General features: G+C 46.0%; 1 protein-coding gene across 2 annotated transcripts in view; it reads right to left on the bottom strand.

Moving 5' to 3' along the window:
- Window positions 1-26,167, bottom strand: part of ASIC4 (acid sensing ion channel subunit family member 4) — an 85,454-nt gene that overhangs the window by 21,315 nt on the left and 37,972 nt on the right. For both annotated transcript variants that reach the window (XM_054971570.1, XM_054971569.1), the window contains 2 exons: window positions 1,458-1,602; window positions 432-559 (listed from right to left, as the gene is read on the bottom strand). In XM_054971570.1, coding sequence (XP_054827545.1) covers window positions 432-559; window positions 1,458-1,602 — 273 coding nt within the window. The remainder of the gene's footprint in view (window positions 1-431; window positions 560-1,457; window positions 1,603-26,167) is intronic.

The raw sequence follows: 26,167 nt of genomic DNA on the forward strand, positions 1-26,167 counted from the left end.
AATATAGGGATGGAGTGAGGGAAGGAGAGATGTCTTAGCTTAGTTCCACTGAAATACCACCACCTATCTTCTTTGAGAGCCATTCTTCCTCCCACTTGGTGGTCAGGATGGTTAAAACAGACAAGGGAAAAATTCTATGCATTTCTGTTCCAGTTAAATTCAAGGCTAGTTCCAGTGCGATTCCCCTGTAAGGGGCTGGGTGAACTTTATCAAAGCAAACCATAAAGATCTGACCTCCAGCAGCTCACAGGGGGACTCTAGGGAAACAACCATTCATCGAAGGGAGCAGTACTTATCATCACCTTGTTCAGCATGGCCTATTGCCTATATCTACTACCTTGCTACTGCCTGAGGCACATCTCCCTACAGCCTTTACTGTGATCAAACTCTGCATGGGTGGAGCTTCTGCCTCCCTGCCCTATGTCCCTTACCCGCTGCTCCTGGCAGGACACAAAAGTCTGGAAACCAGGAGAGACTCCAAACCCCAACTGATGGATGTAAGGGGGCTCATCCTGGCTGTGAATCTGCACCCGAATTCCAGCTTCAAATGATGTCTCATCTACAAGAGGAAGAAATGGGAGTAATAATGATGGTTCTGCCAGACCTTACCTTAGTGGGATAATTTACAAGTATGACATTCATGCCCTCCTTTGCATCAATTGTTTCCAGCCGCTGTAGGGGCTACTGCTTCTTGCCTTATCAAAGGACCAATTTATTACTAAAAATGACCAAACACATAAATTCGGTTATAGTGGTGGTGATGGAGAGTGCCCTCAAGTCATAGCTGACTTCTGGCAACCCCTAGTGGGATTTTCATGGCAAGAGACTAATAGAGGTGGTTTGCCATTGCCTGGCTCTGCAACCCTGGTCTTCATTGGAGGTCTCCCATCCAATTAATAATCATGGCTGATCCTGCTTAGCTTCTGAGATCTGATGAGATCAGGCTTACCTGGGCTATCCAGGTTAGTTAGAGTACAGTTTTTGAAAAGGCCACATGTCAGGATCACCAGTCTGAACACACCTGAACATCAGATTTTTATGTGTCTGCTGTGAGTTACCCAGAAGCTGGTAAACTGGGTTTACTTGTGATCATACATACGTTTTAAATATCTGAGATACATCAATAATTGGACTTGTATAGGTCCTTTTCCAAGGCCATTTTTTCTCCCAATCAACTCTAACTCTTTGAACAGAGTATAACTCTTGACATTAGTTACTCTTACCACTTGTGTGACCAATTACTTATCTCCATCCTGCCACTGCCACAACTAGCCACACAGCTGATAATGGGCTTTAGTGCTGTCAGTGACATCTATGATACCCATCAGGGAGAATGTGGTACCAGAGGACCAGGGCAGGTAAAGAGAAGGGACGCAGGCGGGCGGGCGGGGGATGCACAGTGGCACAAAGCCTTTGGAGTTTCTTCTGTCTCCTCCTAGCATTGCTGCTGCTCTTACTCGTCTCCCTCCAGATGGGCAGGTATTCCTCCTGCTGGATGTCTAACATGATCTCCAGCCCATTGCCCATTCCTGTCTGGTAGGTCACCCGTGGTTTGTTTCGATCACCATTGAATGTGTAGCACTTCCCATAGCGCGTGTAGACCTGTGGAGAGAAAGGAGATTGATTAAAGGGGACCATCAGGCTTAATCAAGCCTAACAAATTGCATAAAAGCCAGGAGTAAAAAATGTTCCACTCTCCTCTGCCAGGTTTCTAGATTCAAAACTGGAACAGGCTTTCTGCCATAACAGGTCTCATTGCATCCACTGTCTTATATCTCAGTTTCACCATTAACTGTGACTTGTCCATTGACAGCACACGTGGTGTAGTGGTTAGAGTGTCAACCTGGGATCCAAGAGATCCAGTTCCAAATCCCTGGTTTACCATGGAATCCCCACTCTGCCATGGAAGCTTTCTGGGTGACCTTGGACCAGTCCCACACTCCCAGCCTAATCTACCTCACAGGGTTGTTGTGAAGATAAAAGAGGAGAATGGGGTAAGCTGCTTTGGGTTCTCATTGGGGAGAAAGGCAGGGTGTTAAAATAAATCAAGCCCATCTCCCAACAACCTGGTTTCTCCAGCTACCCAGTAATTGTGATCCCATCTAGAAAGAAATCTGATGTGCTTCAGAGTGGAGAATTGAGAGAGGAATGACTATATGGCCAGAATAAGAGAGACAAACACACAAATACATTCTTTAGAGATGTAAGAAGCATACATTGTTTCCCATAAAATGAAGAGGATGATCTGCACTTCATTCTTGAAGATGGTGTGGGGAATGAGGGGGTGAGGTGTGTATGTGAGAGAGTATTCTTTGGAGAGTCACGGAAGTCCCGAGAATGCTTAACAATCCCGAACGCCAGGGTTTGTTTCACCCAAGTTGTGATGATACCCCTCTAATAGTCCCATGAAGTTCAACTGCTGTCTCAAAACATCCTGAATAAGTGTCCCCTCTTTAGTGCTGTGTCAAAATATTGACCCAAGTCACAAATTGCTTCTGCCACCACCAGCCAATACCAGGCCGACTCCAATTTCACCAGGCCAAGCGGTAAGCACATTCTGTCTCCTGAACTTTTAGGGATGAATCAGAATGAAAACAACTGCACTTACATACTGCTCTTCTAGACAGATTAGTGCCCCACTCAGAGCGGTGAACAAAGTCAGTGTTATTATCATCCCCACAATACATCTATTATTTTTGTGTCTGTTATTTCTGGGGAGTCCAGATACACAAATTGCCTTGGTCACCTTAGTGCCTCAAATAGAACTTATAGTTTATTTCAAAACAAGCAAGCAGTTTATGAAGGTAGATAATAGGTGCAATAGGAATGCTGTTAGGGTTACTAGAGTCACCAAATGGGGTTACTAGAAAGAAGCAATATTGATTACCAGGACAATAAAAGGGAAATGGAAGCTTAGCCTTTATTTCATGTTCATTTTCAAATGCTGTTTTCTTAGCAGTGCCCTATGATCCAAGTTTTGGATTTGGGTTGCAAAGGATCCCAAAACCTACTGCAACATTTGTGGGGAGGCACTTGCAGAAGGCCCTGTAACATTATGAGTCTTTACCAGGTGAAAGGAACCTCAAATGTTTTTCCCTCTTAAGGCTTGTAATTCCTTCTTTCCCTTATGAGTTGCCCCATGACATCTCCCTCTGTGTTTTTTTTAACGTCCAACCAAAGAAAGTTCTCCATCTGTGATGATAAAAACTCATTAATGACCAATCCAAAAGTATGATTTGAGAGACACTATGCTTTTATGGCTTCCTTCATTTCTTGGCTAGTATAACATGGCTGGGAGGGAAATTGGGAAGGCTCAGTGATAAAATGCAGAGACACAGGATACATGTAGAAGGTCTTGGGTTCAGGAAGCAGGTGGTAGCAAACATCTTTCTGTGCCTGAGACCCTTGAGGGCCATTACAAGTCAGAGTACACAATTCTGAGCTAGATTGACCAATAGGATAAAGCCATTTTATATGTTCAAATATCCTAGACATAATAAAGGCTGACTTAACCTAACCTCACTGAGCTGGGGTGAGTGGGTTTCTGGCATTAATGTTTTTGGGGAGAATGGAGGACATGAGTAGTAGCTATAAAGGCCCCTCAGGGTATCACGGTCATATTGGGTCAGCTATTAAGTTGCACGGGACTCTTTTCAGAGCTGCAAGCACCTTCATAGCAACAGCGTCAGGATGTTACAGTGCCGAGATTGTTCTGCAGCACCCATCTGGGAAACAGTTGTGTCATGATCAAGAATGGGTACCAATGGTCAGCATATTTCTGTGCCAGAGGGAGGAATATTGTCTTTCCACACATTTGGACCCAAGATAGGGCAACTGGACTCATGCATCTCCACAGTTAGGGTCAGAGGTGCAGAGGGACCACAGCCTCCCTGGCTTCGTTTTTGCTATCATCCTCCAAGGTACAGTGCTTGAATCCTTAGGACACATAATAACATTGCACCCTTTTACTCTGGAATAAATATTCATTGGATCATACCACTCAATTCGATTAGCTAATGCAAATAAAAATGACAGCCCTCCCCACAGACATGCATTGAAAAAATAAGCAAATCCTCCTTTTTACAACTTATCTTTTTCATCGCTTATACAAAGGGTGGTTAAAGGATTTTAGGAGTTAACTAAGTGGTTTTAAATTTATCTTGAATATGCTTCCTTGCAGCCCTTTACTGCTCTTCCCCAGGACAGAGTACAGAATGGAAGCCACTCACAGCAGTGAAATCCTGGGGCCCACAAGGCTTGCCTTGGAACTGACACTCCAGTAGCATGTCTTCTATCTGATGGCCCATGCGATGGAAGAAGCTCTCCATTGTGTGTGGCGAGAGGCGTGGAGGCAGGAACCGTGAGTAGTTGGCTAGGTAGCTAAGCCACGGGCGTTGCTCTTCTGGCAGCTCCTCCAGGACAGTGGGCAGCAGTGAGTGGTTCTTGTAGGTCAGCCCCAGCCAGTGTCCTACTGAATACAGATCAGGCCTCGTGAGCTGCAGGAAGCGTGCCGGGTTGTAGTTGCAGAAGGTGACTGCAGGGAAGTGCAGCCATGGGGCCCAGAGCATGTGTGCCCTGGTGTGCATTGGCTTGGAGCGCAGGTATTGAACCCGGTTAGTTGTCCATGTGCACAGCAGTCCCAGTGATGCCAAGATGGCCCCGCTCCAGAGGAGGCGCTGTGTCCATGACTGCTGTCGTGAACCCATGTAGTGCAGCCCATGCAGCTTGGTCACACGCAAGAAGCGGGTGGTTACTTGGGCCAAGGAGCCATCCATGCAGGGCACAGGAGGAGACCCATCTTGGCAGCAGGACAGTGGCATCTTCAACAGCTGGGACCCTTCAGGCTCAACAGATGCTGCTGGAAATCGTGGATCTTTGAAGTCAAAGTGTCTTAGCTCTGCCTTGAGGCTTTTCTCAAGGGAAGCCAAGATCCTTGTCTGCAATGTTTTGCTTTCTGCAGGGAACCCACAGTCCCCTGCACAGTGTGCCAATTGTGTCAAAAGCTTCTGGCTCCTCTGTGATTAGTGAGGGGAGGGGCAGATCCCAACTTCAACCCCCTCCCCTTGCCCTTAATTCCTCTATCATTCTTTTTCATCTCAGATGGGAGAAGGCTGAAGGTGCTAGCAGACAGTTCTTCTTTTCCATGGGTGTGTGTGCGGGGAGGGAGCTGCATGCATCATCCCATATGCTTTGTGCATTTAATTGGGAACAGTGACTTTGTTTGGGTTCCACACTCAGCAAATACCTGCCAGTCAGAGCCTCTTTCAAAAGCACACTGGGAACCTGTGCCCTATGCATTAACACAGTGAACTACCATGAAGGTTTTGTCTAAATTACTAGGTCTGAGTGCCAAATCCCTGGCTTGCTGACTCCAATTGATTCTGCACCTGCCTGTCAAAATCAAATTTCCTATGACCCTGTCAAATATAATCTAAGCTTAACGAATCCCCTCAATACCTCTCTTTCTCATTCTCTGATTTGAGGACCATAGAATTCCACCCCCACCCCCATGTTATTCACCAGAATCACAGCCAGCAGTACCCTCTAATTGACAGCACCTTCAACATGCAGGGCTGGAGTATCTGCAATGGTCAAAGGGAACCACTATCAGTTTATTGCAGATACCATGGCAGCACTGAAACTTTATTTGCTAGTATTATGCAGTGGTAGCCTCACTATCAGGTTTCCTCTCCAACACCAGTTGTAGCAGGTGACTGGGTTCTCAACAGTTCCATTAGGAATGTCAAGGCCCAGAAATGATGTTTGTCCATTCAGCTGAGTAGCTTAAGGAGCGTGTGGTGAGGAACACAGGTATTCAATAGCATGTGTTGCCCCTGCAACTATGGTCATCAAAGTAGAGTATTGCACTCTGAGAGTGCCAGCCCATCAGTGTGGGATGGTGTATTTCACACTACCATGGACTTCTGCATGCTAATAAGGACTGCTGCACATTGAGATAACTCATCTCAAGAGGCTCGGATGGAAAGTGACATTCTGTTTGCTGTGGACTGGGGTAGAACACTGAATTCTGGGAATGCTGTCTCACTTGTTTGGGATACAATTGGCCATGGTGGCTAAATGGAATGTCTATGCTCCGTGACATTGTACCTCTGAATACCAGAGCAACAACAGGAAGAGCCCTTGAGCTCCATTTTCTGTCGATAGGTCTACCAGGCTGATGCATGCCAGGATTGCTGACTCCATGGTCTAGGGTGAAGTAGTGAATGTTAGCATTGTCGTTCCTGTGGACTGCACCATTCTAAGAAGGCCTAAGACAAGTCTTTGACTATGTCTTCATCCCATCTGATCTTGGTCTCAAAGGGGAGGCAATGAGCATTTTGCTACTGGTTTAACTTGGGTAACAAACTTCTGTAGTTGTACCACCTCCCTGAGCCAGCTGAAATAAACCAGTATCCAATATTAGCCAGTGTTGTCATATTTTACTGCCTTGGTCATCTTGATGCGCAACGTGCAAGCCTGAGGCTATTCTGCCATAGCCTCATACATTGTACACTCTCCGCCACTCTATCATATCAATCCTGCATCCTGAACCTATTTTGTGTGGTTTTCTCATCCTCCCTTTTCCCCCCATCCATGGCACTCTGACCCATTCCTCCCTGAGGAGTTTCAGAGTCAGCTTGTCATATTTTGTTTTCATTTTAGCTAGCTGGATACAGAATCCCCAGAGCATCCTGTCCTCTGAATTACTTGGCCAGCTCTTGTACCTGTGTGGGAATGAAGACTGCTGGGGGATGGAGCTCCACTTTGCAGCCAGCACATGGCTCAGAGAAGATGCTGGTTCTCTCCCATCAACCAATATGAAGTGTAACCATACAAAAGGGAAAAACCTGACACCCACAAATAACAAACAATAATTACAAAATGGCTCTAGTTAAGGGCTTGTTCAACAAGCTGCCATTCACAGCAGAAATGGTTTTGTGGATTGTGGATCTGTATCTCCTTCCCCTTTATTGCAATATAGTGGGAGATAAAGATGAAAGATGGAATTTGCATATTGTTGGCACATGTGACCAGGCCTTTGATACTCACAGGATCTCCCCCAAAGTATCCTGAGGGGAAAATTATGACCTTTGAAAAATGAGCAGAGGTTATTATGGAGCCAGGGAGATATAACACCGGAAGTTGGGGTTGAGAAAGTATTTTCCTCTTCCTCCCTCCAGACACTTAAGAGGCCTTCCTAGACCAACTAGTTTGGGGGAATACAAAAGATGGAACATGCCCTCATGTCCTGATACCACTGCTTGACGGGATATGTATTCCTATCATTCTTACAAATATACTCCATCTAGCTGCCTCATACTTTGCTTGCCCAGATGCTTTTTGTTCTCTAGACTCTTAAGTGGAGAAAATGTATGTGTGGAGAGGGCAAGATTGTTACCTGCTCTCTCCTATTTCAAATCATTATGTTTTTCTCCCACCTCTGCCTCCTGCATCTCTGATGTCTTACAAGCCATGGCACTGATACAGCACTTTTGACAGTGACTCAGCTGCTAATCAGATTCTGAGAAACACTGGAGACCTTGTACTACAGACTTCTGTCAAGCCAGGACACACTGATTTTTCCCAGAGTTATGGCAACCCATTTTCTACCACTGACACAGTTCCCGCTCCACCAGAGTAAGGCCTGTGATTCTGAGATCAGGGGCTTACAGAGGCCTCCACCTTGAATCTGTCCAGCTCCAAATGACAATCTACTTGAGTTCCTCATGACAATGCAGGAGATCCTGGGGTGTACTTCCTTTTCACACAAAGAGGAGAGAGAAGGCTCACTACGGGGATGAAAATGGGACATCTTTACATGAGTAGTTCATATCCCCTGGGTGTTCCACAGAAAATGCTGAGAGGCCATTTCATGCCATCCAAACAGGGTGATGCATGATAATCTTTGCTGAGAGGTAATGAAGAGGGTGATGAAGGAAAGTGAAGAACGGGAGTTTGGGCCTAACACAGATCCTAGAGTAACCAAGGAAACAGCTCCCACAACATCCCACTGTTCATAGTTTTGTCTACACCTGCTGCCCTCCTCCAAGGCCTTCCTGTTTGTTTCTGCTGTTCCTTTTACTCCCAGAGGCTTTCAAGTGGCTGCTTGCCAGCTTGCCCCCTGTCTAGCTTGCAAGTTGCCTAACGAGCCCTTCCTGATTACACACTCCACTCATTACCGTCCTAATTCTGCATCACAATTAATTGTGGTAATTAATAAATATTGATTACAGCCAACAATTAGAGTTGATCTCCCTCAGTGATTAAGCACTGCGGAGGCACCAGCCTCTTCCGCCTCTGACCTTCTTTTACCCTTCAGGCTGTGGGAGACTGCATTCCCTCCCCCCTCCCCCCACATCCTAAGGCCTGTGGGGGTGCCAGGCATCAAGATCTTTGGGTTGTTCACCCCCTTAGAAGAAGAAAACGGCATTGGCAGATGGTTAGACCAGGGACCTGCTTTGAAAAATTGTCCTAAGACTGACTGGCTGCCAATTTCTCCTTCTGACAGAGCGCCTGTGCCTGTGACAGTTTTGCTGTAAGCAAAGATCTAGGCTCTTCAACAGCTGAATTTCTTGTCAGGCAGTCATTAAAGGCAAAAGAACTTTGTTGGAAACAAAACTTGCCAATCCTGCTTTCAATTCTTAAGTTAGAGTGGCCAACTCCTTGGAGGGGGAAAAAAAGGTCCTGTTCCTTTAATAGGGATATTCTTTAGCAGGTGATGTTATTTACCTACATGCCATGGAGTAGGCATCAGCATTTGGGATAGCAGAAGACTTTTAAAAGACAGGGATTTCAGATATATATATATATATATATATAGAAGTGTGCTGAATAATCTTTAAAAAACAAAATAGGAGTTCTAGAGGTACCTTAAAGAGTAAAACACATACTGTAACTTTCACTTTTGTGGGCTCATACCACTTCGTGAGCTGCAGACTACATCTGATTACCTGGGCACATGCCCGTGAAAGCATAATTAGAATAAATGTCTTAGTCTTGAAGGGGCCACAGGACACTTCTTCGGTTTTCTTGCACCAGACTAACATAGCTAATTCTCTGGGGTGTTTCAAGTGAATGTCTAAGGAACCCTGTACATGACATAGTGGGCACAAGACAATGCATTTAGAGGGAGAGTGGAGTAAGCACACACCCTACAAGCCTATGCAGGTCACCCCAATGTGCACACCATCTGTATGCGCGCTGGCTAAATCTCACAACTGGGAATGTTTGAAAACTTGCTTTCCCAATCAAGGGACAGTGCCTACATGCACACGTTGTGTATGCACATAGGACACTGTGCTCATGTGAGGTGAATGAGCATAAATGGCAAGGGGCAAAACACTTAGTTCCATTTCCCCTAGGTACTTGCTGACCTTATACCTACCTGTGTCACATGTACAATGTTAAAAGTAAAGTGTGAATGACATATAGTATATAGGCAAACTTGCCAAGGAACTCTGGCTGCAACTCCTGTCACATTTACTTGGTGACAAGCTTGGGTTTGCGTTTGGGTACAGATCCCGAGATGAAGGCATCTAATACTTAGTTTTGTTTAGTTTGCATCAGGCCTTGCTGGGGCTCAGCAGCAGTGCTATATATAAAACAATAATTAAGAAGAGAGAGCCTCTGTGTTTATAGTAGTGCTAGAAAATTCACGAGGACTGCCCACTCTGTGCCAACTGGCACTCTGGTGCTAATGCATTGTGTCGCATTTAGTTGCATTTCACTTTATCTATAGCTGTCCATGTACTTAAATTTTTCTGTTCCTAGGATTGCAGGCTTTGGCATCCCCCCCCTTTAATAAATATTACATTTGCTCATTTGTACCAGATCACTAAAAGAAACACCAGTAAACAACCTTGCAAACTTGGTTAAGAACCTGAGGGTTATACTGGACCCTGCACTGTGGCTGGAGAAGCAAATAATGCCTTCCACAAACTCAGTCTAGCCGAGAAGATGGCCCCCTACCTTGACATGACCAATCTGGCTACCTGAATTCATAGCATGGTAATATCCAGACTTGACTACTATAATGCACTCTATATAGGACTGCCCTCAAAGTCATCTTGGAGACTGTAGTTGGTACAGAATGTCACAGCTCAATTATTGTCAGGACAGGAGCTAAGTGGAGCACACATATTACTTCCATTCTGCAGTCACTTCATTGGCTATCCATCCGTTACTGGGTTCAGTTAAAGGTTTTGGCCATCACATATGTTAGCAGTCAGACTCCTCCTTCATACTGAAAGGGCAGTTTATGGATATGAAGTGGCAGTCCCAGACACTGCCAGGCAGAGTGGATGCCAGCTGGCCTGGAGACTAGAAAGTGACCAAGCCATGAATCATAGGAATATGACTGACTGAACGGCCTCCATGCCCCAGAGAGAAGCAGAGATAATGAGGCTTCCTGAGAGACACCTCCCCACCTAATCTCATTATGCCCCCCTCTACCTTTCCTCTACCAATTACCTAATATGACTATTCAGCACATCTGAAAGCCTTCCTATCCAATACTTACCAGGTCATCAAGCTATATTTTTACCTATAGTCCTTCCCAAGATAGTCATATCACACCTTTCCCAACTTATTGCCCTACCTCTGGACAAGCCATTTAGGTATTGTTTCAGGAAGCAAGACATCAAGACATGTTTTGCCCTATAACTAGGCAGTCCAGCCATATGTGTGTGTCTTTGTATCTACTCACGCCCCCCCCCCCCCACTGGGCTCCTTCTTTCCATGCAACACTGGTAATTTTGCTGCTCCTCCACAGACTTTCTTCTCCTCTCCAAGACTGGTAAATATCACCCTTTACCCGAAACTGCTTTCCCATTTCCTCACTGTTTTCCTAGTTAGTTCTGTGTATGCTGTGTGTGATTTTTAGTGTGTTTGCCTTTTATTGCTGTTAATAAAGAAACCTTTCCTATAGAACATCTGCCTATTTATCTGATAGTTCTCTAAGGGAATAATCCCAGTATATATAGGTGGAGATTTCCCGGTTACTCCCTCTAACTGTGTGTCCTTTAATGGTAATTCCCACAACCTACAAGGAGACCCCCCCCTCCATTAGGGTAACACATAAAAAGTCCTTTGTGGCCTTGGTCCCTTACATCTATAGAACTGCCTTTCTCCATATGCCCCACCTTGGCAGCTTTGCTTAGCTGAACAGGGCCATCTACAGGTGCCACCTTGCAAATGGGCTAAATCAATAGTTACCAGTACATGCATATTTTCTGTAGTGACCCTCACCTTATAGAAGGCCTGCCTGAAGAGGTCAGGAAAGCTCCCACTCTTGTCACTTTCCACAAACTACAAAACTGAATTATACAGGAGAGATTTCTTACACAGGTAATAGGGCTGTAAGGAAATGGTTCAAAGGGATGCTTCAATAATGGACAGGGACTGTAGACTCTCCTATTGTGCACTGTCTGTTTTTGTCATTTAATATATTATGTCAAATAGCTTGTTTTGTTTCAGCATTGTTTTCTGCTCTGTATTTGGATTTATGCTTGTTTTCACATTTCTCCTATCCATACTATATTGTACTGTTTATTGAATGTCCAAAAGTCCCAACTGAATGTTCATCATATTGACTTACACTGTGTAATCCACTTTCAGTCTCAGTGAGAAAGGTAGATGATAAGTAACGTTAATAAATAAATAACTAAATAAAAGAGGGTGCAGTTTGTGCTGAGAAGGGATGGAGATCCTGAGACAGTATCATGAAATGGTTGGGCTCCAGAGTCAGGAAGCAAATGGGTTTAACTTTTGATACAAAATTAGCAAGGCATCTAGGCAGCACTGGTACATGATGCAAATTCAGTGTTGTTGTTTTTTAAAGGGAAAAGGAGAGACAGGAAATAAATCAGGAAGATGAACACTGCAAGATTTTTCTCCAAACCACACATGGGTAGGTTTGTACTTCTTCAATGTACTTCTTGTAATGAAACCCCAAAGATATGCTTACATTATTTTTAAAAAGTTTATCGCGCAATAGAATAGTCACCCAGTTCGAGGGAGTTCCTGCTAATGCTGGATGTGGTTTGAACTTAATGAACATGATCTCCCTTTCTTTGTCCAGAATTCTAATGTTGATGTCTTATTTTTTGCCAATGGTGCCTTTCTATAACTTGTTGAGACAATCTACCTATGAACCTTACTGGCTGAACCATCAGCTTCGGAGAGTTTTCTTGATAGTTCTGTACCTGGAAAGAGAAGCCCCACTTGACTGTCCATAGGATTCAGGCGGCTCTTTGATGTGTAACCCCTGGGAGAACTCTAATCTTTTGGATGTGGTGGTTTGGTAGGAAAGTTTTTGATCCTGCCATTGCAAATGTTTAGTTATTTAAGACATTTATTAGCTGCCTTTCCACCTAGAGGAGCTAAAGGCAGCTTACAAAATAAAAAACAACAATCGAACATAAAATTACATTAAAACACAATTAAAACCTACTCACACACTTTAAAAGTGGCTAAACAAAAGCCATTCTAAATTTTAAAAGTCTTCAGTTGCCTCCTGAACATACAGAGTGAGGGCACCAGGTGTATTTCCCGGGGAGATTGTACCATAATTGTGGAGGTGCCACTGCAAATGCTAATTTACACTGCACACCTTGAGAATGAATAGTTGGGTGTGGCTTCACTTTCTCTTATGCTAGGTTTTGAGGTCTAGGAATGGAAAAGTAGCTTCAGTTCCCAAAAGAAAGGTCTCTACATGGCCCATGGCTGCAATATTTCTCTGCTGGGAAAGACTTGTCAATTTGTATCCACGATGCAACTCAGAACATGATGTGGGAAGCAGCTACTTTTGAGCAGGATTCCTGGACTTCAGAAACATTCCCTCTCATTCCAATGCGATGGAAGCTTATTGCCTTGGCAAGCCCTGTCAATGCCTGCTAATGTTCCTGAGGCAGCCAACTTGCATATGCTTGTTTTCAAACTGCTTTAATCCCTGATCTGTTTATAATTTACTTAACAGAGTACATTTGCTCCTTTGCCTGCATTGTCTAATATGCCTTACATCTTCTTAAAACACTTCTGAGCACACCATCGTTAGCACCCTAATCCCGCCAAGGTATTCTATGCTGCTTAAGGATGGCCTGGCCTCAACCCATTTTAACTCTGGCTGAATATCCTTCCTGTTTTAACAGCAAGTTGACTCGAAGGGACTGAAGTAACATCTCTTCGCTCAGTTCAACTATATTTAAGTAATTGTCAAAGGCTTTCACGGCCGGGGAACGATGGTTGTTGTGGGTTTTCCGGGCTGTATGGCCGTGGTCTTGGCATTGTAGTTCCTGACATTTCACCAGCAGCTGTGACTGTCATCTTCAGAGGTGTAGTACCGAAAGACTACACCTCTGCTACACCTCTAAAGATGCCAGTCACAGCTGCTGGCGAAATATCAGGAACTACAACGCCAAGACCACAGCCATACAGCCTGGAAAATCTACAACAACTATCTTTAAGTAACTTGACACTGAAGCCTGATTTAAATAAAACTCAGGTTATGCATCTTCTTGAAACTAGGCTTGAATCAAAAGAAGAATCCTCTGAGATGAACCTCTGAATTTATGACCTGGAGGAACAAACTCTCACATGAGAAAGGTAGGAAATGGAATGGCACAGGACAAGTCAGGAAATACTGCCTCCTTGTATGACCATTGGTGGTAGGGGCCTCTGGATGAATCCTTGGATTTCACCTTAATTAGCAGATTTATTTTCATCCCAGGCTCCTGTGTAGCTCCTAATAATAGTTTGCGCACAATGCCAACTCCATAGCCAATCAGCAGGTGGCAGCACCTGCAAGGAGATGGAACTGTCCCACTTGCACATAGGTCAAAATCTTAAGAGATCCCCCCCACTTGCTTCTACTCCACTTCTAGGGTTTGCCTTGCATACTGAATGCATTCTTGCATGCTAGGGAATTGTGAGGTTGCATCTTTAGTTTGTATACTGTACATGAACAGTTTCTCACATTTGTTTCATATTATGTACAGGCACAAGTGCCAAGGAGTTGCAACAAATCGTAGCTCCCTGCCACAAGACGTTTCAAACATGGTGGTTATGCCACATGGATTCCTTTTTTCAAAGGTCATATGTAAAATGGTCCTGTTAGCCAAAACAGTAGCCCTGGTAACCTAAGAAGCAGGCTTAAACATGCTCAAGAAGTCTCTATGAAATCATTTTCCAGTTGCCACCACATAATCGTTTTGAAGTCCAGCCTCTGTGAGCCCAGAGAAGGAAGAAACGAGAGGAGCTGAGAAGATGATGTCCCTCAATTTGCAGTAGCAATGCCTGTCCATCCTTCTTTGCCAACTTCCTTGGAAAGAAAGGGGAATTGGATGGATGGGTGGTGTGTGTGTGTGTGTGTGCCCAGATGATCATTATTTCTGAGATTTGTACGCATTTTGAAAGAGCAACAATTGTGCAGACAGAGGGTCTTTCTGGGAAGGTCAGAGAGTGGGATGAGGCATGTGCCTAGTGTGGAACAGGGGGAGTTTACAAGGCACTGTAAGAGCACTGATCGTGTGTGTCTGGAATAGGCTGTCCAAATGTGTGTTTAGAAAACATTCCTCTCTTTCTATCGGTGTGTATTTGTGCATCTGGGTTAATGGCCAATGATCTGCATTGTGTCCATACTAATGGGACACCTGTATGTGTGCATGTTGTTTCCAAATAGAAATTCAAAAGTGTGTTCTTCTCTGGAGGGAGGAATGCCTGGGCAAGAACAGAAGTAGTTTTATTTATTTTACTTCATTTATACCCCACCTCTCTGCAATGGGGATCCAAGGTACCTTACATAATTCGCCTCTCCTCTACATTTTATTCTCACAACAACCCTGTGAGGTAGGTGAGACTGAGAGGTTGTGACTGGCCCAAGGTCACCCAGCAAGCTTCCATGTCAGAGCAGGGATTTGAACCTGGGCCTCCCAGATCCTAGTCCAACACTCTAACCACTACACCACCACACTGGCACACTTTACTCTCTTCTGCAGAGCAGCCTCATACATCAGAGCTAAGCACAGTCACTGTCTCTCTTATGGGCGGACTTTGAGCTACCTATGATAGCCAGGTAATTTACATGGATTGTTTCTCCTCTGTATTGTTGAAGGCTTTCACGGCCGGAGAACGATGGTTGTTGTGGGTTTTCCGGGCTGTATTGCCGTGGTCTTGGTTTCCAGTTCTGAAAAACACCAGGCTAACAAAACACTCTACACCCGACAATAGCCCTGCAGAGAAGATTAGCACATCAAGCACCAATCCATATGCAAAAGAACCTCCTCAGGATACCGTGAAGCCTCCCGCCATTAGCATTCCACACCCTGGGAAACTCTTACAGGATGACTCAGCTCAACCCCACCCCTCCTGAGTAGATACAAATGACCTGCCAACATCTTTTCCACACTGTGACACTGAGAGATCTCTGTCTTTTGGTGCTACACCTCTGAAGATGCCAGCCACAGCTGCTGGCGAAACGTCAGGAACTACAATGCCAAGATCACGGCAATACAGCCCGGAAAACCCACAACAACCATGTTTCTCCTCTCTTTGCCATGGGAAAAGCTGCACTTGCTGAACTTCTGCCTGTCATACAGTCCTTAAACTCGTAGAGCCTCTGTCCATAAAAAACCTGGCAAACAAACAATTAAGTTCATGTGGGTTTTTGGAAATGAGGGATAGCTGTGTGTCAGGGAAGGGACAGCACTGTGTGAGGAACAGTTGTATGTGTCTATGTGGGATGGGGGTGGGGACAAAGGGATAGCTATGTATTCTCCTGTGGGGTGATGGATGTGTGAGATCTGCTAAGGAGATAGTTGTGTGTGGGTTTCTGAGGGTGAGGAGTAGCTGTATGTGTGGCTGCGGCTGTGCTGGTCCCTGTGAATGTATTTGTTGCTGAGATTTATTGCGCCATCCCTGATACCATCGGGCCCTTCACACAAGGGCAGCTTTATATTAGTTTTTCTCAGAGCTGAGGACGGTGGTTCCTGGCTCTGCTGGGCGAGAGGAAATGTCATTTTGCTGGGAGCTTCTACCTAATAGGTTGATTTAACCCTGCCTGTGTGCGGTGTCTGTGGCAGCTGTGCCTACCCAAACAAGGCATGTTTAGCGGCATAGCAGTTACCTGGTAGAAGTAGTGGGGGGAAAGGCCCTGAATTGTATGGCACAATCAGCAAAGCTTGTTACTACCCCATTATTCATTCACACACCCACACCATCTGTGGTACAGTTCACCCCCTTCCCTTTTACCCTTCTGTACTTGTACAGTACTAAAATCTGGTCTGAAGGCCTTGGAAATCTGACTACCATCTTCTCCCTAGATGTATCTCAGCCATCCCTTGGCTATCTGGCTCTTGCCTTGATGTCAATATAGTTTGAGGTGCAAATGCTTTCTCTTCCTACAGACTCTTTTTTGCTCTTATGTGGAAATGTTCTTGTGGCAATGAAAATATATACACAGAGGCATATTGTTCCGTTTGTTGATAGCAGATTCATTCCTTGAATACACAGGGACTGGAAAAACTTTTTTATAAAAAAGGCACCCAAATCAGAGATAACCAGATGCTTTAATCACATGGAACTACTTTACACTACATCAACAGTAGGTCAGGAAGCCAATCCCAAAAGTGGGGGAGGGAAGGAGATCGTGGGGGAGGGAAGGAGATCCTTCAGAAGAATCCAGTCAGCCTCCTAGTGATTCAGCAGCCACTGCTGACAGCCAAGGGACAAAGTGGTACCCTGTGAAAATCCCTATCACGTGGGCCACTCCAGTTTGAACTCATTTTTATTTTTTGGTCTTCCCCTTGGCCTGTGGAACTGTTGTCAGGTTGCAAGCTGCAGATCAGTGCTGTACCTCTGCAAACTTATTGTAAGCATATTTACTGAGTTCAGTTGTGCTTCGTTCCAAGGAATTATGCATAAGAGTTGCAATCCTGCATTTCTTAAAAGCTGTGGAAGACAAGGCATCTTGTGTTTCTTGCATCCATTCTCCTATAGACCTGGTGCTACCCTGCAGCACATGTACTGAAGAGGATTTAGGAGTGCCAGCCACATAAACAGGTGAGGGGGAATGAGATGAACCCTGCGCCCTCCCCAGAGGCAATGACAAACTTAAACACTTGGGGAATGGTAAGGATGCAACTAGGGTTGCCAAATGCCTCCAGAAAAACGGTTTAGTCCTTTAATCGTGGCTTAATGGAATGTTATTTTATTTACTCCATTTATACCCCGGTGGGGACCCAAAGTGGTTTCTAGCATTCTTCTCTCCTCCATTTTATCCTCACAACAACACTGTGAGGGAGGTTAAGCTGAGAGGGTGTGACTGGCCCAAGGTTACCCAGAGAGCTTCCACAGCAGAGCAGGGATTCAACCCTGGGCTTCTCAGATCCTACTCCGACACTCTAACCATTACACCACACTGGCTCTCAGTTAGCAATTTATCAGTCGACTTACATATTATGAAATAATACTCCAGCTGCCCCTTTCCACACATTAAGCCTCTCTTAAAGGGACAAGACATTTTTTCAAGGTCTGAGGGCAACCTCAGTGGCTACCCAACAACTCTCTGTGCTACTGCTGCAGGATGTGGAATTATAGGCAACAATTTTCTTTGCTGCACACTCTATTTCATATTGTGCACTCAAATTTATTTGAAATACATACTTCATGTAAAATATTTATTTCCTGCCTTTCCATCACAGTAATCAAGGAGGCTGGCTAATGCAACAGTTAAAATACACCCAACAACATAAACACATATAAGGCATTATTTCCAAAGGTTTGTTCTAGGCCACTTCAGACAGGAAATAATGAATAAAACAATTAGACGAACAATCGACACATTATTTAAAAATAAGCTCTCTGCAGCTCAACTTTCTATTTGAAAAAAACCTGCAATCTAGGTTCCAAATAGGCCAGCCTGGGAAGGGATGGGGTCAGTGCCTGAGCAGAAAAGGCCCTCACTCATAACCCCTAACCATCTAATTCCCCAGCCATACCAGACACAGAGCAGAGCCCTTCCTGAGGTTCTCAGCCAAAAGTGAGGCATGGGGAAAAGGCCGTGAAACTTTTGAACTAGTGAAAAAGTTGCTAGCACAAAAACACTAAAGCAGCAATCAGTTCATCCATATTACTTATAGTAAAACTGTAGAATTTGCGATCTACCAAGCTAAGCATAACCTTCTAGGCAAGGATTGTGGCCTGCCAGATTCTTGACCCATATGCAAACATGAGCTGGTTCTGACCAGTAAGGAGTACACATAAGAAAATGGCGGAAGTAGTGGCACCTCCCATCTTCTGTTTCAAGTCCCCCAAGAGAGACAACACCAGTAAGAAACGTAAGTTAATTTCACCCCTGTGCTCACACATCCTCTATTCTTGCAGTCCCAGGCAGAAAGCAGAAGCCGGGGGCATATATCAAGCATACATTACTGCTTGGTAGCTTGCTGGGCCTGGAAATCTGTGGGCCTGTTTGGGAGAAAAACCAAACTCCTCCAGGTCATCATGCCTGCCACGGCTTCATCCTAGGGTGAGACTGCAAACTGTTCTTGGATGCAAGGGAGAGTATTTTATTCCAAGGGCTGACAAGTATGTACTTCTGCTAAATAGCTGGGGGAATCTGCATCAACAGTGCCCAGGGAAAGTGAGCATGGTGCCCGGCCCCTGAGGCAGGGGGAGATGGAGGCAAACCCAATCTGCAAAGTCTGGGACTGGTGGAGGGGAGGGAGTGCAGGGCTACATCCTGTGTTGCCACTCAGTTGTGATCAGCTTGGATGCTGCTGACAGAGATGGATGGGTTGTCAGGGATGCACTTGAGAGGAGGACATGAGTGGGGGCAGGGGGTCGGGGGCAGGGCTCCTCTCCTTTAACATCTTCATTAACGACCCAGGGAGGAGAGCAGGCAGCAGTAATGAAATCCGCTTGGCATTAAATCAGGGGGTGTGGATGGTCCAGGGGAGGGCAGGTGTCAAGAAGCGCGGTGCTTGGGGAGCTGCAGCTGCAAGATTTATGGGTATGGAATGGCCAAGGGAAATTTATGTCAGACAAGGGCAGCCCATAGATCTATGGAAGTTGGCAGATGCGGGTGAGGGGGCTGGGGGGGGGGAGTGGAGGCAAGAGAAAGATCGGAGGGAGAGAATCAGGCATGGCTGTCGGTGGTGGAGCCAAGGAGGCCTACACATCTGGGCAAGCCTTCTCTGATCAGCTCTTGAGGAGAGTGAGCAGCTTAACATTTCTTAACTGTGGTCACCTGGGACTAGAAAGCCGCAGAGGAGCCAAGACAAATGGGAGGACAACAATAGAAATGAGGGCAACGGAGAGGACAGAGACTGAGAAACTGGATGTGACAGAAAACTGGGTCAAGGGAAACCAGATATATGGCTAGAGGCTGCTGAGTATGAGGGAGAGTATGAGCTAGAACTGGAATGCGAAAGAGAACAGTAAGGTCTGGCTTTGAAGCACCCTTAAAATCCCAGGTGTATCTAGCCATTCAGTGCCTTCCCTAAGTCATGTGATAAAATTGCAAGAAGCCCGGACATCGCTCCCTGTGCCCCTGGCTTTCGTAACTACCTCCTCCCAATCTTTACTTAGAAGTGCAGTGGTGTGTGTATGCATGTTCCAATGAGAGGAGCACTGAGGTGTTGAGAAATTCCTGGAGTCCATAGCTATCACAGAGAAACTATCTACCATGTGAAGAGGGGCCCACCACCATCTAACTGGTAGGCCTGCATGGCTCCAACTAGGCTTCTACCCTTTAAGGTATTGTGTTCTGTACCCTGTGCAAAATTTAGTGATCCTGGCAAAAGCATATGTAGGCCTGGCTGGCTACTCTCAGAGCCATCCAGCCTCTGAGCTTTTGAAAATGAGCATGTTTCACTATCATCTCCACACCAGGAGGATGTAGGAAAACTTACCTGAATAGGTTATTTATATCCCTCCCTCCCCCCATCTAAACCTATTATTGCTCCTGGGGCTTTTCTTTCTGCCCCCTTTCCTCCGTTTATCTGTGCTTCTTCTATAGGTCATGGCCTAATCCGTTGTCTTTCTGTGACCCCTAAGCTGGTTTCTTTCCTCTATCTCCATTCGAGCTCTAGAGAGCCTGGGATTCCCGCCTGCGGTGCACCAGGGAGACCCCATTAGCAGGGTAATTTCCTGACGAGATTCCTCATTTCCCTGCTCTTCGAAGCTGCCGCTGCCGCTGCTACCTCCTCTACACTCTGACCTTGACAGAAATAGCTCCGCTTTTATGCTACGAGCCTTCATCAAACTTTCCTCCAACACCAGCTTCTCTCTAAAGCTGCGAGCCCCTCTCTTCTGGTGTCCACAGAAGATAGGAAAGAATGGGGTTCCAGTGGGAGAATGAAGCCTAGCTTTGTACCTTATACTAGAAGATGTGGTGGAAGGGTTCTCACTGCCCTTTCCTCTGGAACTGTGATAATCCAGTTTGGCAACTGGAAGCCACAACGTTAAATGCTACTCAGAGGTTTGGCTAAAGATAGGAAAGTAGAGTCAGTCTTCACTGCATCATTCTCTCCTGGCAGGACAGGGGTGGGGGTGGGGGCGGAAATAATTCAGGACTAGTGCTGACACTCTTTTTTTGTGAGTGTCCAGCCTTGGTCTTCAGCTGTGCAGCTCCCTGCTCCCCATTTTAGACAGAATTCCAGCACAATTCCTCACATTCCCTAGAAGAAACATGACACCGAAGCACCTTTATACCCTCTTCCCCCCATCAGACTGGATGATGGTATGAATACAGCAAGATTCCTTCCTCCCCTATGTCTCTAGGGCTCCCACCTGGCTCAGCCTAAATGCTAATTAATGGGCCATTTAAAATTTGCACACACTTTTTAAATGAAATGGTTACATTAATTTTAGTGCTAAGATTACCTTTGTAAATTGCAAGCAATGAATGAAATATGGAGACCCATTTTGCACTTTATAATAACAGCATATTACATGAAAGGTATCTTCCTTACATCAGTGGATAAAAGTTCCTTCTTTTTTTTTTTTTTAGAAAAATTATGTTATAAACTGAGAGATTTTAAAAATGTATATGGAGAGATTTAAGCTATGCTTTGTTTATTAAAACAAACAGAAACAACATCAACAAACATAGCTGCAGCGCACAGGACCTAAACCGTGGACACAAATATGACCAGCCACCTAGGCCTACTTCTCCCTGAGGATGCAAACCTATGTCTGGGCTGTATCATCCCAGATTGCCATTGTATGCGTGTGACAAGATGGAATGTGCACTTGCATACACTGAAGAGACTATGTTTAGCACTGTGAAATAGCTAAGACTTGTTCTTCCTGGGGAAACAGCCGCCAACCCCACCTGCATGAGGTGACTTCTCTATGCATCGATCACCTCCAGTCTCACCTCAGACCGCCCCCACCCCCAGTCAATCCCTGTTAAATGCAATGATGCCAGCTTAAGAATCTGCTATCTCCTCATTTATGCAGATCATGGTGGTATTTCACCTCTGCTAATACTTGACATTTGATTCTACTAACATGGACAGAAAATAGCACCAACGGAGGAGAGATGGCACCAGGGCTTCAGGAGACTTGCTGCATTTTCCTGGTCTTCGCAGTGGCTCATTGGGGATAGTGGGAAGCTGGAGCAGTGGAATCACAGCATGTGAGAATGGCAGCTGTGAGATGAGCCTGTGTGCAATGCAACGTCCTCAATAATAAATAAAAGCCAGGAACAGCTGCCACTGTCTTCCATGAATTGGACCGATCAAGGCAGGCCCAAGAGTTTTTGGTGCCTTAAGTGGTCCATGACTTTGGTGCCCCCCTCCTGTTACCAAGGCATGGGCAGAGCTGCCATGACCCAAGCACAAACTCACACTGTGACCCAAGCAACTGCAGGGTAACTGCAAGCCAGGCACGCACAGAACTGGGCAGGTAAGGAGCTATCACCACTAGTGGAACATTGCAAAGCCACTGGCTTTTTTGGTCTTTTTCCCACCCATCCCCTATTGGGGGGGGAGGAGGTATGGATGGGGAAGGCAGGCTGGGTGAGCATGCTCTGGACTCCAGTGGCATCGCTGATGAGGCATTGCCTCTGGGTGGCAGCGCAGGGGCCAGTGACATTGCCTAGAGTTGCCACTTGCTGCAGCCGATCCAGTTCTGGCTGGGACCTGCCCTGAGCATTGTTTGGTGTCCCTCCCCCTGCTAAGTGCCCTAGGCAATTGCTTAAGTCCACCTAAAGGCCAGGCTGGCTCTGGGACAAACGGTTCATCTGGTCCAGTATTGTCCATGCAGAGTAGCAGTGGCTTTCCAAGGCCTCAGGGCAAAAATCCTTCTCCGCTCTGCTTTCTGCAATTCGGTTTTAACAGCTGGGGCTAGGTCTGAACAGGGCACTGGCCATATATGAAACATGTGTTGTACTGTGGAGTTATGGCTGTTCCATTGGGCAATGGCTCTTCCATGATGGAAGAATATTTGTGTGGCTTTTTGGAAGAGAAGTTCATAGGGATTTAGAAGAATGATAAGATTGCGTGAGTTCATATATGTTGGAAGCATCATGGGAATAAAAAGTACAAGAGGGCAGAGAACTCCCTCAAGTTCTCTGGGATCTTTCTGGGGCATTGAAGGAGGCTGTGATATGGCCCCTGCTGAAGAAACCTTCACTGGATCCCGCCAACTCGGTCAGTTACCGCCAGGTTTCAAACCTCCCGTTTTTGGGTAAGGTGGTTGAGCGGGTGGCAGAGAAACAGCTGAAGAGTTTCCTAAAGGATACCTCGGGCCTGGACCACTTCCAGTTCAGTTTTCACCCGGGACATGGGACGGAGACATTGCTGGTCTCCCCCACGGATGATCTTTGCAGACATCTGGATCGAGGTGGATCAGTACTGCTGATATTACTACATCTCTCATCAGCGTGCAGTACAGTGGATTACGATCTTCTGATCCACCACTTCGCCAATGTGGGGATACAAGGGAGAGCATTACAGTGGCTTGTTTCCTTTCTCCATGGTCGGGGACAGAGGGTGGCACAGGGGGAGTTGTCACCCCGCCGTCCACTGGTATGTGGAGTACCACAGGGAGCAATACTCTCCCCACTGCTATTTAATATCTACATGCGCCCCCTCGCCCAGCTGGTGCGAAGTTTCGGACTTGGGTGTCATCAGTATGTGGATGACACCCAGTTATGCCTGATGATGGACAGATGGCCTGGATTTGCCCCGGATGTCCTGGAGCATGCTTTTAATGTCGTGGCTGGATGGTGAGACAGAGTCGGCTGAAATTAAATCCCACAAAGACGGAGGTCCTGTACTTGAGTCGCGGGTGCATGGATTCAGGGCTCTGGCTCCCAGCCCTCAATGGGGCACCGCTTATGCCAGCTTCGAGAGTCAGGAGCCTGGGGTGGTCCTGGATGCCTCCTTGAATATGGAGGCCCAGGTCGCAGAAGTTGCCAGGTCCTTGTTTTTCTATCTTCCGCAGACCAGACAGCTTGCCCCTTATCTTTCGACCCACGATTTAACTACAGTGGTCCAAGCAATGGTCACCTCTAGGTTAGACTACTGTAACATGCTTTACGCAGGGCTTCCCCTGAGTCTGATCTGGTGGTTACAACTGATCCAAAATGCAGCAGCATGTGTCATCACCGGAGTGTCTGGTGGTGCACATATAACACCAGTATTACGCCAGCTGCATTGGTTACCAGTGGAGTACCGAATCAGATTCAACATCTTGGTACTTACCGATAAAGCCCTATGCAGACTGGGACCTGCGTATCTGCGGGACCGCCTTTCCCCGTATGTGCCCCAGAGGATGCTCCGATGAGGAGATAAGCAATTACTAGCGGTCCTGGTTCCAGGGAGGCCCGCCTGGCCTCGACCAGAGCCAGGGCTTTTTGGTCCTGGCTCCAACCTGGTGGAACACTCTGTCAAATGAGACCAGGGCCCGGAAGGATCTGCTATTCTTCTTCCAGGCCTGTAAGACGGAGCTGTTCCGCCAGGCATATGGTCGGGGCTGAGTTGGGCCCCCATCGGCTGAATAGAGGACATTGAGTCCCTCTCTGTATAGAACGATCCACCACCTAACGGCTGCTCTGCTGAATGTGAACTAGTGATTGATTGTTTTGGTGCTGCCTTATATAGATTTTTCAAATACTTAAATATTGTATTATTGTTTTAAGTGATTTTAAATGTATCTAATGTAAATGATTATTGTGTGTTTTAGATGTATGTGATCCACCCTGAGCTTCCAGGCTGTGGGAAAGGTGGAATACAAATTGAATTAAACAAACAAACAAACAAATGATTCAAAATAATCTCCCTTGATGCCACCCCATGAGATATATTACTGAATCATGTCAGCTTGGTACGAATGTTGCTAAGCAGATCTGTGCCCTCTGCAACTAATCGGTGCGTAATTATGAGCAATCTTTACCATTTGCTTGTCTTTCCCTAAATTGACTCAAAGCACTTATGCATTTTACAGAGGGCTCACGTACGACAGATGCAGTGCTACTTATGCTCATCACCTTACACAAAGGTTGGCAGCATTTGCGAGCGACCCGGATCTCTGAGGCTCCTCACAGTTGGCTCATCCATGGGTTAGGCACAGATCTGTAGCAAGTGCAGGGCATTAACTTCACTGACAGCCCTGACAGCTGGAGTTAATTCGTATTTATTTATTTATTTTTATTTAGATATTTATAACCCATTTTTCACCCAAGTGGGGATCTAAAGTGCCTTACAACATCATCCTCCCCTCCTATGTTTTATTCTCACAATAACAACCTGCGAAGTGGATTAGGCTGAATGTGAGTGACTGGCACAAGGCCCCCCAGCAAGTGGGGACTGGAGCCTGGGTTTCCCAGATCGTAGTCTGATATTCTAGCCACTACACCATACTGGCTCTCATTCATGTCAAGTTTCTTCAAGAATTTTGCTTCTTCATTCCCCCAGACTATTTAAGATAGGATATACCATGCTGGGGAAAGAAATATGCCTTTAATGCAATATTTCCATTGCCAAACTTCCAATCTTCACTGCCTGCTTACCTTTCCCTCCAAGTCATCTTCAACCATCCACTGTAGCAACCCAAACTCAATAGCCAAGCTGGTTGGCAACATTTCCCAGGTTGTGGCAGCTCTTTACAGACCATACTACCTCTAGTTTACATGGAGCCTACCACAATGAAAGCACATGGGCCAGGCAGCACCTGACTATCCTGGGCGGGGGGCGTTCTCTTGGCACCAGGAACGTGTGCTTTCCTGCCTGTGGATATTGCACAGAGATTGGAGGCTGTAGAGGAAGCGCACGCAGCATCCATGAAAGCAGCCGTGGAAATTGGAAGCAGTGCCTGCTAAGTGAAAGTGCTGAGCCGGAGTCACACAAGTGCCCGTTGCCAAGGGAGACGGCCCAGGGAGCCAGGGACACTAGCAGAAGCTGCAACTTCTGTAAGTGGCAAAGTCAGAGTAGGGGCACGGCCTGGACATCAGAGTCCTCAGCAAAGGCGATGTCCAGCAGGGAAGGGGCTCTTCGCTCGAGACCTTTTCCAAAAGTTACAGACACACCTCCTTCTATCACAGAACTCATCAACTGCCATACCCAGCCCCATGGATCCCCTAGTGGGTAATATCCTTCTGTCTATGCTCACTGGCTCCCTCCCCCCACCAATCCCTCCTGAAACTCCTCTACCCTCCTCTAGTTTGCATACTGACATTCTCCACCTGTTTGCTTTGCCAAGAATATACAGCTCAGATACCAGCATTCCATTGCTTTTGCTTGGGATATTAGATCCGTTTGGATTCAGTAATTTCAATTCATTTCAAGCCTGATTTTGCAGCAATTTTCTGACCCAGTGGGATAGGATTTTGCATCTGATACCTTCTCCCTCTCCTTTGCCTCCCCCTTCCTATCTCTTTTCCCTCTTGTCCTAAGCCCTGTCTCAGATATCTTAACATTTGTGTTGCTCCTGTGTACTGCATGCATCTTAAACTGGTGAAACAAAATGCTTTCATCCCCTGGTCCCCTGCTGCTTTCAATCAACTCCTAGACTAAACAGCCTACTTCAGACTCTCAGCTGGCATCTGCCCAGCTTCTGTTCTTGCACTGATTCTCCAGGTCTTCTATCCCCTCTGTCCTTTACCAGCAGAAATTGCATCAGGAAGCCACTCCATTCCTCTCATTCTGCTTTCTGACCTGTATGC

The sequence above is a fragment of the Eublepharis macularius genome, chromosome 2 (assembly GCF_028583425.1).
Source record: "Eublepharis macularius isolate TG4126 chromosome 2, MPM_Emac_v1.0, whole genome shotgun sequence".
NCBI classification, from domain to species: domain Eukaryota; kingdom Metazoa; phylum Chordata; class Lepidosauria; order Squamata; family Eublepharidae; genus Eublepharis; species Eublepharis macularius.